Here is a 13,167-nt window from a genome sequence, read left to right on the forward strand (position 1 = left end):
TATAGAGGATAGTTATACTAAGTTAGGTGAAAACACAACTTTGTTATTGTTTCCATTTGAGAATTAAGTATTGTATAAAGAGAAGTGTATGGGTGCCAAGCTGACAAAGGGCAGACTACAGTGGTTTTGTATCATTGTCAGTTTGGCTCTGATGAACTATGCTTCCCAGAATTTTCCTCTTTGAATATTTCCAGTTGAAGTGGCCACGAGAGACAATTTGGCGTGAGATTTGAAGGGTAAAAGTGAAGCAGCAGCCTTTTTTTATTTAAACACCAGGACTGTTGGGGTAGGCACTTTTATCTCATACATGTTGCTTGTTTACTGGCTCACCTTGTTGAAATGAAACAGCAGACAGGCTGCAACTGCTCCACCATGCCGTGTGTCCTTTTTTGGCTTTCATTACCCCTCTGCTGGGGATATGTTTAGTTCCATGATGAAGGGCACCAGAATCTCCTGAAGGACATCCATTTAATCCAGGTTGGAGGAACTGAGAACTGAAATGAGTCCATTCTTGTAGGTTTTAGCTTGTGCTCTTGGATGTCAACTTGTTCTTGCTGTCCTATATCTGTCTTCCCTTAGCTGCCTTCCCTGTGGTCTTCAAACTACATCAGTAGCCAGCTCCTGCAATTGAATATGGTCAAATCCCTGTAACAGATTCATATATATTTTTTTTTATTTATTTTTTATTTTTTTTAGCTCCTAGTGGTTCTCTTTCTCTGATTGAACCCTAAATGATACATCAGACTGGGTTACATGGAAGATACATCTAAATCTAACTGGGGTAGGCCACCAGCTAGTGAGATACCATTGCAAAAAATAAATATAGATCTATATTTATGCTAATGAAGGACTGTGTAGTTTTGTTGCTTAATATTTTGGATTAGTTTCTTGATCAGTAAATAGTTACTCCCTGTTCATGAAGGCAAACAAATGGCCTAGCTATAATTCAGTTTACTAGAAGTAGAAACATCACTTACTACTACTACTACTGTCATTATTATTTAATAGGTGTTTTTAGATCTTCACAGTTCAAAAAATACTTTCATTTTAAAAATTTTATATAAGACAGGTACCCTTATCTCTCTTTTATATATCAGAAAAGACAATCAGAGAAGTAAGTGCTTTATTTAAGTTCACAATATCAGTAAATGACAAAGCAGATCTTAAAACAAATTGCTGCCATTCTAAAGATAATATGCTAGGTCTTCACTGTGGGCAAAGATTTTTTCTGAAGAAGTGTGGACCTTGACTTCATCATTTCACAAGTTGATAGAAAAAAGGCATTTTTTAAAAAAAGATTTTATTTATTCATGATAGACATTGAGAGAGGGAGAGAGAGAGAGAGAGGCAGAGACGTAGGCGGAGGGAGAAGCAGGCTCCATGCCAGGAGCCTGGTGTGGGACTCGATCCTGGGACTCCAGGATCGTGCCCTGGGCCAAAGGCAGGCGCTAAATGGCTGAGCCACCCCACCCGGGGATCCCTGAAAAAAGGCATTTAAATAACTAAGTAAAATACAAATTAGACTATGTGAGTACTAACATTAAGTTCAAAATATAGCATCTATTCTTGATAAAAACCCTCAACAAAGTAGGGATAGTTGGAACATACCTCAACATCATAAGGGCCATATATGAAAGACCCACAGCTAATATCATCTTCAGTGGGGAAAAACAGAGAGCCTTTCCCCTATGGTCAGGAACAAGGGTGTCCACTCTCACCATTACTATTTAACATAGTACTGGAAGTCTTATCCTCAGGAATCAGACAACACAAATTAAAAAGGCATCAGAATTGGCAAGAAAGAAGTCAAACTTTCCCTATTTGCAGACATCATGATACTCTATGTAGGAAACCTGAGAGTCCACCAAAAAAAAAAACCCCAAAAAACAAACAAAAAAAAACTGCTAGAAGTAATACGTGAATTCTGCAAAGTTGCAGGTTATAAAATCAATGTTACAAAAATCTGTCGCATGTCTGTATATCCATAATGAAGCAGAGAAAAATCAGGGCATGGATCCCATTTGTAATTACACCAAAAACAATAATATACCTAGGAATAAACCTAACTGAAGAGGTTAAAAGGTCTGTACTCTTAAACTATAGAACACTTATGAAAGAAATTGAAGAGGACACAAAGAAAAGGAAAGATATTCCACAATTGTGGACTGGAAGAATAAACATTTTTTTAAAAGATTTTATTTATTCATTCATGATAGACCTAGAGAGAGAGAGAGAGAGAGAGAGAGAGAGAGAGAGGCAGAGACACGGACACAGGCAGAGGGAGAAGTAGGCTTCATGCCAGGAGCCCAACGCGGGACTCAATCCCGGGACATCAGGATCGTGCCCTGGCCAAAGGCAGGTGCTAAACCGCTGAGCCACCCAGGGATCCCCCAAGAATAAACATTTTTAACTGTCTATACTACCCAAAGCAATGTCCACATTTAATGCAATCCCTATCAAAATATCACCAGCATTTTTCACAAAGCTAGAACAAACAATCCTAAAATTTGTGTGGAACCACAAGAGCACAAAATCCTGAAGAAAGAAAACAAAACAAAAGACATCACAATTCCAGATTTCAAGCTAAATTACTAAGCTGTAATCATCAAGACAGTATGATACTGACACAAAAATAGACACATAGATCAATGGAACACAATAGAGCACCCAGAAGTGGACCCACAACTATATGGTCAATTGATCTTTGACAAAGCAGGAAAGAACATCCAATGGGAAAAAGAAAGTCTCTTCAACAAATGGTGTTGAAAGCAGCAACATGCTGAAGAATGGAACTCAACCATTTTCTTATATCATACACAAAAATAAATTCAAAATGGATGAAAGACCTGAATGTGAGACAGGAAATCATCAAAATCTTTGAGGAGAACACAGGCAGTGACCTCTTTGACCTCAGCTGTAGCAAATTCTTCCTAGACATGTGTCCAGAGGCAAGGAAAACAAAAGCAAAAAAAAAAAAAAAAAAAAGAACTATTGGGACTTCATGAAGATAAAAAGCTTCTTCACAGCAAAGGAAACAAGCAACAAAACTAAAAGGCCCTCTATGGAATGGGAGAAATGACATATCAGATAGAGTTAATATCCAAAATCTATAGAGGACTTATCAAACTCAACACCCCAAAAAACAATCTAGTTAAGAAATAGGCAGAAGACATGAATAGACACTTTCCTAAAGAAAACATGACTAACAGACACATGAAAAGATGCTCAACATCATTACCAGGGAAATACAAATCAAAACCACGATGAGTTACCACCTTGCACCTGCCAGAATGGCTAAAACTAGCAATATAAGAACCAACAGGTGTTGGCGAGGATGCAGAGAAAGGGGAACCCTCTTACCTTGCTTGGTGGGAATGCAAGCTGGTATAGCCACTCTGGAAGATAGTATGAAGGTTCCTCAAAAAGTAAAAAATAGAACTACCCTACAATCCAGCAATTGCACTACTAGGTATTTACCCAAGGGATAAAAAAAAAAAAAATACAGACTTGAACAGGTACATGCAGCCTGATATTTATGGCAGCATTATCAATAATAGCCAAACTATGGAGAAAGCCCAAATGTCCATCAACTGATGAGTAGATAAATAAGATGTATATATACACAATGGAATATTACTCAGCCATCAAAAGAATGAAATCTTGCCATTTGCAATGACATGGATGGAGCTAGAGTGTATTGTGCTAAGCAAAATAAGTCAGTCAGAGAAAGACAAATACTGTATGCTTTCATTCACATGGAATTTAAGAAACAAAATAATAATCTTGGTGATTATAATGAAAATGTGAAATTATGTCTTTGTGAATAGTCAAGCTTTAAGAAACATTAACTTCATAAACTCTTCATAAAATATACTTAGCTTTTGATTTTAAAAAATAGTATATTTTTAAGCAGTGCTGGGAAAACTGGACAACTACAAGTGAAAGAATGAAACTGGGCCAGTTTCTAACACAAAAATAAACTCAAAATGGATTAAAGACCTAAATGTGGAACCTGAAACCATAAAAATTCTAATGGAGAACATAGGCAATAATGTGTCTAACAGGGTCATGGTGACATTTTTCTAGATAGGTCTCCTCAGGCAAGGGAAACAAAAGCAAGAATAAATTACTAGGACTACATCAAAATAAAAAGGTTTTGCACAGTGAGGGAAAGCATCACAAAACAAAAAAAAAACAATGCAACCTACTGAGTCGGAGAAGATACTTGCAAGTGATATATCCAATAAGGGGTTAATATCCAAAATATATGAAGAACTTCTACAGCTCAACATCAAAAAACAAACAGTCCAATTGAAAAATGGGCAGAAGACCTGAATAGGTATTTTTTCCAAAGAAGACATACAAATGGCTAACAGACACATGAAAAGATGCTCAGTATTACTAATTATCAGGGAAATGCAAATCAAAACCAGAATTAGATATCATTTCACACCAGGCAGAATTACTAGTTACCAAAAAGATAAGAAATAACCAGTGTTGGAGAGGATGTGGAGAAAAAGAAACCCTCAAGCACTATAGGTAGGAATGCAAACTGGTGCAGGCACTGTGGAAAACAGTATAGAGATTCCTCAGAAAATTAAAAACACAAATACCATATGGTCCAATAATTCCACTGCTGGATATTTACCCAAAAGAAAATGAGAACACTGATTCGAAAAAGATATGCACCTCTGTGTTTATTGCTACATAATTTACAATAGCTAAGATATGGAAGCAACCTAAATGTCCATTGATAGACAAATGGATAAAGATGATATACAGACATACACACACACTTACACACAGGAATGTTAGGCAGCCATAAAAAGGATAAGATATTACCATTTGTGACAATGTGAATGGACCTAGAAGGGATTATGCTAAGTGAAATAAGTCAGACTAAGAAAACCAAATGCCATATGATTTCACTTATATTTGGAATCTAAAAAAAAATGAATAAATTTTTAAAAAGATCAGACCTATTGGGGGTCGCTAGAAGGAAAGGATAAGAGGACACGCAAAATGGGTGAAAGGGAGGGGTTGATACAAGCTTCTAGTCATGGAATGAATAAGTCATGAGAATAAAAGGCACAGTTTAGGGAGTATAGTCAGTGGTATTGTAATAGCATTGCTTGATGACAGATGGGAGCTACTACACTATGGTGAGCATAACAATGTATAGGAAAATTGGATCATTATGTTGTACACCTGAAATTAATGTAACATTGTATGTCAACTATATTCAAAAATTCTTAATAGAATATTTTTAATTTTTTCAAATTTAAAATGGAAATAAGTTATTCAAAAAGTGAAAGAGCAGGTGATCTTTGTAGTCTCCTTTAGTTCTAATTCAGTTCAGGTACATGTGCTATGGTGGGCACTTTACTCCATTGGTGACATGACCAACACTGTCATATACCAAGGGAGATAAGAAAATGCTGCATTGAACTATATTTTGAGGGTTTTGTTTGTTTTTTATTAATTTGAGAGACTTTAAGGTTTTTCTCTTTCTTGATCAATTTGCAGCAGTTCAGTAAGGTGTGATGTACGACCATTGCTTTTGAGAAGAGAAAGCAGGGTGGAGGGATGAGTCTAAGAGAGAGGTGTCAGAAAAGTTATGATTTTATAATGTGTAATTACTTGAACTAATTCAAAACATTAAATTTTTCTGTGTCAAAATACTTTAAGCCCTTTATTTTTTTTAAGATTTTTTATTTATTCATGAGAGACACAGAGAGAGAAGCAGAGATACAGGTAGAGGGAGAAGCAGGCTCCCTGCAAGGGTCTGATGTGGGACACCATCCCAGGACCCCAGGATCATGACCTGAGCCAAAGGCAGATGCTCAACCACTGAACCACCCAGGTGCCCTGTTTAAGCACTTTAAAACAAATTATGAAGAGTTTTTAAATTTAGGAAAGTTAAAAAAAAGTAGGTATGGGCATGGTCCCTAGGGTGAAAAACCAAAGTTATATATATTATGCTATTAGTCCTAAGGCCAAAGGATAGCTTAAGACCTATTTGATTAATGCAGTATCATAAGGATTAGAAAATGATATGAATCATAGTGTTTTTTCAGTATAGGATATTAAGACAACCAGGAAGCTAGCTGGAAAAATTTTAAGTTGGATCTATTCTTCATATCCTCATATGCCAGCGATATATTCCAAATAGATCAAAGGTTTGAATATGAAGGGGAAAAAAATTAAAATACTACTATAAACTCTGGGAGAATTATAACCTTGGCAGGTGAGTAGAGATATAAAATTCAGAAGCCTTAAATATTTTTGATTACATAAAAATGCAAGATTTCTATGTAGTAAAAATGACCATATGCAAAGTCAAAAGACAAATCACAGTTCATATCATACTTTTGATTCTAATTTTCCTAATATAGAGGATATCTACAAGTTGATTATTAAAAATAGGGCAAAATTAGATCATTTGCAAAGAAAATACAGACACTTCTTAATTTGATGAATAAATCTCACTTCATTTAAGAGAAATGGACATGAAAATTACAATATCAAACTATTTTCTATCTTTTAGAATGAAAATAACTAGTATAACTTTTGCTGTGTTTTTCACACTTTTTTGACTGCGACTAGGAATTTCTTTTTTACATTGTAACCTAGTACACTCAAACATACAAAACTGAAACAAGTTTTACAAAAGAATACTTACTATTATTACACGATGTACTGATATTTCCTATTTTTCTCTTTTCTCTCTGTTTTGTTTTCTAATGCTGATCATAAGCCGCGAAAAATATTTCCCTAGGTTGCTAGGAGAGAAATCTGCAGTTTGGAAAACAGTTCTTTATTGAATATATATTGGCAATGTTTAGGATACTTCTGGTGCCCCACCTCATATCCTCTTGGCCAATGTGTGAACTCCAGCCATTTCTGCAGGATCCAGCTGCATATGCATGCAGTCCAGCAGCACTTTCCCTCAGGCACATCACACATATTTCTCACTTTCTGTTCTAAGGCTTCACTGTCACTCCACACAGGGTACCTACAACTCAGTAATTCTGGCATGCAAACCTGGAAGTAGAAGGAAATTAACACCACAGGGGATAAGCCTTGACTAATGGGAGATGGGAGCCAGTGGTTAAATGTTTCCTTGTTTTGTCCCTTGGGCGGAATAATTCAAAGTGCATTCTCTGTGGCTCTTCAGAGGGTCCCCAGGAAGATTGAGCCCCAGTTGCCTGTAATAGTGAATGCTATATTAGTGCTCATCAGACTTCAGTACATACACAAAACACTTCAGAATCTTGGTTACAGGGCAGCCTGGGGGGCTCAGCAGTTTAGCGCCACCTTCAGCCCAAGGCGTGATCCTGGAGACCTGGGACCAAGTCCCATGTCGGACTCCCTGCATGGAGCCTACTTCTCCCTCTGCCTGTGTCTCTGCCTCTCTCTTTCTCTCTCTCTCTCTCTCTCTCTCTCTGTGTGTGTCTCATGAATAAATAAATAAAATCCTTTTTTTAAAAAAAGAATCTTGGTTACATGTATATTCTTATTCAGTAAGTCAGAGGTAGAGCCTGTGATTCTATTTCTAACAAGCTCCAGGTGATGCAGATGCTGTGGCTCACACTGAGTTGTAAGGAGCTAGAAAACATACCCTTTCTTTGGCTTTCCCTCCTTCTCTGTTTCACTCTTCTAATGCCTCAGATTCTCTTGGGGTCACTTCCCAAATAAACTATCTTCATATAAGCCTGTTTCTCAGACTCAGGGTTCAGGCAGAACCCAGGCCAAAACAAATAGTATTGACCCAGCAATTCTGTTTCTAGGAATTTATCCTATAGAAATATTCACATCTGTGTGAAATAATTTCATCTACAAGATATTTTTTTACAACATTGTAACAGCAAAAAATTAGAAACAACGTAAATATACGTAGAGGATTAGTTGAATGACTTATCCATATTGTGGGCTAGTTCTAGCTATTAAAAAAATAAAAAGGCTCTTCATATTCAGATTAGAAAAATATTTAGGATGTACACTGAGTTTGAAGGACAAGGTAGAGAGTATTATGCATATTGTTGCCTCATTTGAGTAACATAAAGGCAATATTACATATATTTCTTGGGTGAGTATGTATGAAATAGCTTTGGAAAGATGCAGAAAATAAATAATATTAATTGGGAGGAGGGAAAATGGGTGGCTTGGGGAAGGAAAGGGAAAGAAACTTAGTACTGCCCTTTATATATTAAAGTTTGGAGCATATGTTATATTAACTATTGGATTAAAATTTTATATATTTGGTCTAGAAATGTATTACATTTTCTTCCTTTGAACTCTAACATTTAATGTTGTATATTCAGATCTGCATGGAATAAGATCACATACCACTTATATTATCATTTATATCCATATTTTGGTTTTCCAGTAGATTCCAACCTAAATTATTATAACTATGTATCTGTATTTTTTAAAAATTATCAAAAAATTATCATAGCATATGACATTATGTGTATAGTAAGCACTTTGTAGACACTTACCATGTTTATTTGAATACCCTACATTTGGCTTCACCACCAGAACAATCCCTACAGTAGAGCAAATTGGACTTACTGCCTAAAAGCACAGTTATTCAGGATGTCATAGAGGAGAAAAGGATGATGGTATCAAAAAAAAAAGAATTATATCAATGTATGATTTTTTTTTACTCTAATAAGGCAAGGAATTATATAATATATTTAAAAAGAATTCTTGGTAAGTGGGTAAAATGTTAAAAAGTTTTGTTCAAGGATTAAACTTAATTCAGCTTAGGAATTCACATATAGACTCTCACTCTCTGATGATGTTAAGAAATGAAGAAATATTTGAGGGTCTACTATAACCCAATTCTGTACTAGGCCCTGGGGATATAGTGGTGAGCCAAAACAGACATGGTTTTATGCTCAGTAAACATACAGCCTAGTGAGAAAGACAGATATTAATCAAGTAGTTGTGTTCATGATCGAATAATTACAAAGGAATCAACTACCCAAAAGAAAAGGGACAGTTCTCTGATGGCATGTATAAAAGGAATCTGACTTAGGGCCAGAGATGAGGGAAGATAGAGTTGAGATCTGAAACATACAGAGGGTGTGCAAAGTTTACATCATGCAGCCTATGTTGAGGATTTCAGCCTGTCACTTCCAGATTTATGTTATTTATTGTTCTGTAACAAACTACTCCAAAACTAAGAGATTTAAAATTATAATTATTTCTCACAATTCTGTGGGTTGACTGGGTCATTCTTCTGATTCTTCCTGAGTTCATTCTGGAACTGCTTTCAGCTGGTGGCTAAGTTGGAGCTTGGGTTTCTACTCTATAGGGTCTCCCTTACCCACCTTCTTCATGGCCTTGTGGTCCCACAATTGCAACAGCATAAAGACAGAATCCGCAGGGCTTCTTAAAAACCTTGGCTCTGGAACTTGCACAGTGCCACTATTTGTGTAAGCAAGTGAAAAGGCCAGTCTAGATTCAAGGAATGAGTAAATAAATTCCAAAGAATTTTTACAGATGAAGCTACAAAGAATTTGTGGCCATGTTTTTTCAGTCTACTACAATCTATCAGGTAATTACTCATTAAGCAGTTATTTACTAAGGATTGTTTTAAGAACTAGAAATCAAATATGAGTAAGATACAGTAATGTATATGTTGCCATTTTTTCCTTTTCCTTGGAGCACATAGTATTTGTAAATTGTCATTCTACTAAAGAGATCAGTATTCATGAATATTTTTTTCCTGTGGTATAAAAATGAATCATCATTAAATGAATAAAATATAGAATCTTACCTAATTAGAGAGGAGAAAGAAAATCACTGGAGAATATAAGTAATTTTTAGCCTTTCTAAATTTGTAATAACATGTATTTTATAGTCAGAAAAGAAGGTTTTGTCAGTGTAGGCATACAGTTATGAATGATATCTATAAGCACAAAAACTAATTTAATAGTCAAAATCTCAGAGAGGTCAAGTTGTTCTTTGTAGTTGTATTATATCTCTGCTCTCAGGCTTGTTTTAGTCATCTTTTAGAGGTAGTTTATTCCCAGCTCAAAGTTTGCCCTTTTGGATAATTCTGAATGGATGAATAAATAAGTATTTTAAGTAATGACAAAAACATTTGCTACCTGGAATTTTGGGATTTTTTTTTTTGCAGGAAACATCATAAGAAAAGTATTTTCATAGAAAGTTATATTATGAATAGTAATCTAACTTTTTTCCAATTTTTAAAAAATTATAAGAATGATGAGAATGCTGCTTTTCTTCTGATGGAAAGCGACAGGCTAATCATCAGTTTACCCAGAGTGAAGTGGACAGAAGTAGCACTGACTATGGCATCTCAGCTGCAAGAAGAATGTATTGCATTTATTATAGAAAACTTCTCCACGATCATTCAAAGTGAAAATTTTGCTCTTCTCTTACAGGTAATGTGTCTAAAATTATATCCTATATTTAGCCCCATCTTTGTGTTCTGATTACAATTATGTAAGAGTTTTTAAATGCAGGTTGCCTTTGATTAAATTAGTGTGACTTAAATAAATTCCATAGCAGATGGCATGCTTGTATAGGATTTAGAGCAATGATGGACAGGATTTTTGGCTCACAAGATAATGAAGGCAGGAGGGAACAGGTTTGAGTGCACTGGCAAGATAGAATGTAACTCTGGCCAGCAGTGGCCCTCAATTAGCATAAGCCATATTTTAGAAATCAGTCAAAAAGATATTGTTTTGTCAGTAATACAGTTATGATCCATGCAAAATTCTCAGTTTTACTGGGGACTCACTATTCCTAAGTTTAGTTATTGAATAAAGAATTTTGATTATTTCTAGTTCCATTTTTGGGACTATTTTGGCTCCTAGGAACAGTGTGTGTGTGTGTGTGTGTGTGTGTGTGTGTGTGTCTACAGATTTTTTTAAAGGAAAAAGATTTTTATAATAACGGCTATGATTATAATTATGTGATTATAATTATTATTAACAGAGGAAATAAGATTTCTGGTTGACTGCATATGGCCAGTTATGATGAATGGCCTATTGTTAAGCCAGACTTTCACATTTCTTACACATTTTACATGTATTCCTATTAAATATAAATTTCTGTGTTTTGTAGTCACAAGCAATGAGCAGCACAGCTGATCTATTGGACAAAATTTTAAAAGCAATTGAAGAAAATATTACCACTGAGAATAGTTGCTCTCTTCTAATGGCTTTGGACATGTTACTGAACTCTGACAGTACAAAGGAAATGGTATTGAAAATGATAAAGTTCATTTAAATGATATAATATTGAATTGTTTCAAGACTTTAAAATATATGCCCATTTTAAATGTTGCATGGTTCATTGAAACTAGGTGATGGGGGTTGGTTATAGGCTCTAGTTTTGTATCTGGTTGGAGCTTTTTATTAAATAAAAAATTTTAAATTTCATTTACTTCTCAATAGACTTATTGTAAAAGTTCAGAATTTGGCATTTGACTCACTAATTCTAAAGTTAGTTTGGTACTAACAATATTAATTGGTACAGCATAACTTGTATTTCTCCCCTGTCACTATTAAATTGCCTAAATATAAAACTTACAGAAAATTTTAAATAATTTTTTAGAATTTTCAGTACTCCTTGTTTTTTATTTTTATAGTATATTTTAATTCCTTTTCATCTTCAGAAAAAATCATATTTAAAATTGGATTGACTAAGAAAAAGCAAAATTAAAATATTATTTTTAAATGTAATTAGTGTTAGCTTATTGCAAATTATTGACATTTTGTATTTGTTTAACAAGAATGATAAAAATTTCATCATATTTATTACTATTACATAGAGTATTTGACCTTGTAATGTCATAGTTGACTTGCTGTAGAAGGTATTCATGTAAAGGCCATTGGTGATTTAAAATAATGTTTGGTTGAAAGGATAAGGTTTAGCTTCGTGTTCACTATAAAATTCTGTTTTTGAAGAGTAAGCCTTCATAAATAACATGTACTCGACGATTTTAAAAGTCTAAGTGATGACATCATTGATCTAGCTTAGGAGTAAGTAGATTCGGAAAGGAATAATGACTGGTTGCTATGACAATGTGGCTCTCACCAGCTGCTGATTTGTTGCTTGAACACAGGGTTTTACGTGCAAGATCCAGGCTCTGCGTGATAAGCTGTGGATCTTCCTGGTTCAGTCTTTCTATGCTGTTCGTCACACAGAAAGCTGGAAGCTGATGAGCACAGATGATCAACAGAAAATCCAAGCAGGTATGTTAGCCTTGGGATTTTTTATTCTTATTTTATGATCTTTGTGCAAGAGATATTTTGAGAGGATGCTAATAAGTGATAGGATTAACATTGTTTGCTTCTGTTCAATAATAGCTTGCTAATTGAAACTAGTGATAGTATGTTTAGGCAGTTTTAATAAATCATGCTTTGCTGTTCTTAGAAAATGACTCATTTCCTTTACATATATGTTTATCAGTTTTTAACCCTACTCTATATTAGCAACAATATTCCAGCCAAATTTGCTTAAAAAGCATTCTTATAAAGAGATTAGAAGTATAGGAAATGTAATCCACATAGAACATATTACTAAACATACTTTCTCTTCCTTTTTAAATATATTTTGTCATAGAGCTTTTCCGTGTTTTGTATAATGTGTCATTTCTTGTGGTTTTGTCTAAATTAGATGGCTTTATTTCACAATTGATTGGTTCAGTGATACAATGTGTGCTATTGCGGAGTGTCCCTCAGGAGCTGCACAGTGGTCTCTGACATTTAATAGGTACCATTTGAAATGTTACCATTAAACAAAAGATGTATATTGCTCAGAATATATGTTTGTTTCAAAAACATTAAGATAAAAATTTTGAGGGTGTGGAACTAAAAATGGCTTCATGACTATTTTTGGGTTTAAGCAGGTGCCTTAGAAAAAATATTTGCAGATTCAGCAAGTATACTTTTAAAAACATTCTAAGAGACTCTATTTTAGGAAGCGAACATTTTGCACTATAAAACATGAAAGCCATATGTGATATATTTCTTGATAGTACATAGATATGTTAAATTCTTTAATGGAATAGTCAGAATATGATTTGCTCTGTCTTGCATTTTGAGCATAACATGATAGTGTAGCTAGATGTGAACTGAAGAGCACTTTTCAAAGACATTCCAACAAAATAATAAAAGAACAAAA

At 34.7% G+C, this 13,167-nt stretch overlaps 1 protein-coding gene across 1 annotated transcript in view; it reads left to right on the forward strand.

Annotated features, from left to right (window-relative positions):
- The window catches only part of BTBD8 (BTB domain containing 8), a 93,774-nt gene that overhangs the window by 65,540 nt on the left and 15,067 nt on the right, over positions 1-13,167 (forward strand). The window contains exons 10-12 of the mRNA XM_055341362.1: positions 10,236-10,418; positions 11,104-11,241; positions 12,107-12,236. Of these exons, the coding sequence (XP_055197337.1) occupies positions 10,236-10,418; positions 11,104-11,241; positions 12,107-12,236 (451 nt within the window). The remainder of the gene's footprint in view (positions 1-10,235; positions 10,419-11,103; positions 11,242-12,106; positions 12,237-13,167) is intronic.

The sequence above is a fragment of the Nyctereutes procyonoides genome, unplaced genomic scaffold (assembly GCF_905146905.1).
Source record: "Nyctereutes procyonoides isolate TBG_1078 unplaced genomic scaffold, NYPRO_anot_genome, whole genome shotgun sequence".
NCBI lineage: Eukaryota > Metazoa > Chordata > Mammalia > Carnivora > Canidae > Nyctereutes > Nyctereutes procyonoides.